Here is a 2077-nt window from a genome sequence, read left to right as displayed (position 1 = left end):
AAAAACTGTATTTTAATTACAGATAGTTACTGTATTCTTACTTGTAAGTTGACTGTATTGAATTTTTTCTGTGTGTAAAAGTATTTGTGTGTGTATGAGAGAGAGAAACAAAAATATGAAAACATGGCAAGAAGGTAAATGCATCAATAAAACGGCGTGTTGCCAACTTTCCGCTCATCCTTCATAACAGTTTACTCGCCACGTTGTAGGTACTGGCACTTCACACCTATACACTGTCACAGGAACAGTAAACACACACAGAAGCAGAGGAGAGACGAGCGAAAGCTCCGGGGAACATTAAAGACGTCTTCTTCTTATTCTCTAGAAAATAGTTCCTGTCACACTCTGCCAGAGTCTGCAGCCATTAATCTGAAGTGTTTATACAGAACGCACTCGAGGGCCGAACACCAGCAATAAGTTGCAGTTCATAAAGGAATTTCCATCACAAACCACCAACGTTAAACAGATATTAAAAACTAACCAGGAGTTCGATCTGCAGGCTAATAATCGACTAATTCTTCATTAAAACATGGCAGAAAATGCAGTTTTCAGCCTCTCAAATATGGAGATTTCTGTTTTATGTCATATTGTCGAGTATATTTGGGTTTTAAACTGACAAAACGAGATGAACAATTAATCGATTAATCTATAAAATCTAGTTGCACGACTGACTTTGAGCAAAAACAACAAACAAAACTGCAAAATTAAAAGTAATTTTTCCGTTTTCAACCTCTAAAATATGGAGATTTACGGCTTTTCTCTGTTATTAAACAGAATATCTTTGAGCTGACGTCTAAAGACATTTTATAGACTAATGATTAATCGATTAATCTAAATAATTGTCATTAATCGGCAGTAGTTGCAGCCCTAATTAAAACTCTAAACTGAATATAAAAATATCCATTTTGAGGACATTTTGATAATAATTTAAGTATTTATTCATGCAAAAATGGTGTTATTGTAAAGGAATATCTCACACTAACAATGCACGGATAAAAATGTCTAAATCTTTCTGGGTTTCTGCAATATGACCACTGACTTTGAGCATAAAGAACAAAGTTCAGAGAATAATCCCGAGAGAGACACAATCCTACCGTTCTCAGAGGCCAGTCGAAGCAGTTTCCCATACCAAAAGAGAAAAGCGGCACTAAAAAGGACCATGAGGACTTTTTCTCCTTTAAGTTTGCAGTTTGGACTTCGAGAGGAGCGCAAACTCTGGTTTCAGCAAGACCCATGAAGACCGGGGACGCTTAAAACCTTCAGCTGGTGGAAACAAAAACAGTGCACGGTGCTCTGACGTGAATGTAAGTAAATGAAAGCAGCTGCAGCGACACTCAGAAAGAGGCTGAGACACTGAATGAGGAAGAGAGAGAGGGACGACAGCCAAGGAGGGAAAACAGAATTATGCCTATTAAAGGAAAAGAGGGTCGATCTGCTGTCTGAGAGATATTTCATGAGACTGTCACACTGACCAAACTGTTATTCTGTGAACATCACGGACAGTTGGGCTCATTCACAGGCACCAAACACCAGAATAAACATAAGAATAAACATAAGAATAAACATAAGAATAAACACCAGAATAAACGAGAATAAACGAGAGAATGAAGAATAAACACAAACATAAACATGAATAAACAAGATAATAAACACGAGAATGAATGAGAAAATAAACAAGAGAATAAAGAAGAAAATAAACAAGAGTAAACACAAGAATAAATGGGATAAAATCTGTAAGTTTACGGGGTTTACGCGTTTATTTTACAGTTCTTTTTCTGTATTTTTTAAAATACATGAAAATATTCATAAAATTAAAGAAATTGCCTGTAAAATTATAAGTCTAATGTAAGATAACGTGAAAAATCTGTAAATCATAAAATATCTGCTTATGCAAAGAAAAATTCACATATAAAGATTCAAAAAAAGATTTGTTAACTGTTAAATTCAAGTTTAAGTTTTATAAAATTATGTATCAATCAATCAATCATTAAAGGTAAAATAAGTATTTGTTGTTCAATTTTTCATGTATTTGGTTGTTAATTGACAGATAGCCTATCTTGTATAATTATAGAAGTTT

General features: G+C 34.2%; 1 protein-coding gene across 1 annotated transcript in view; it reads right to left on the bottom strand.

Annotated features, from left to right (window-relative positions):
* The window catches only part of LOC118325730 (calcium-binding protein 1-like), an 8120-nt gene extending 6782 nt beyond the window's left edge, over positions 1 to 1338 (bottom strand). The window contains exon 1 of the mRNA XM_035658517.1: positions 1095 to 1338. Within this exon, the coding sequence (XP_035514410.1) occupies positions 1095 to 1235 (141 nt within the window). The 5' untranslated portion in view covers positions 1236 to 1338. The remainder of the gene's footprint in view (positions 1 to 1094) is intronic.
* Positions 1339 to 2077: the final 739 nt, after the last annotated feature.

This window comes from Morone saxatilis, unplaced genomic scaffold (genome assembly GCF_004916995.1).
Source record: "Morone saxatilis isolate NCDOM2014 unplaced genomic scaffold, NCSU_SB_2.0 Contig16, whole genome shotgun sequence".
In the NCBI taxonomy this organism is placed as follows: domain Eukaryota; kingdom Metazoa; phylum Chordata; class Actinopteri; family Moronidae; genus Morone; species Morone saxatilis.
Note: the sequence above shows the minus strand (reverse complement) of the source record. Positions and strands in the feature narration are given on the sequence as shown.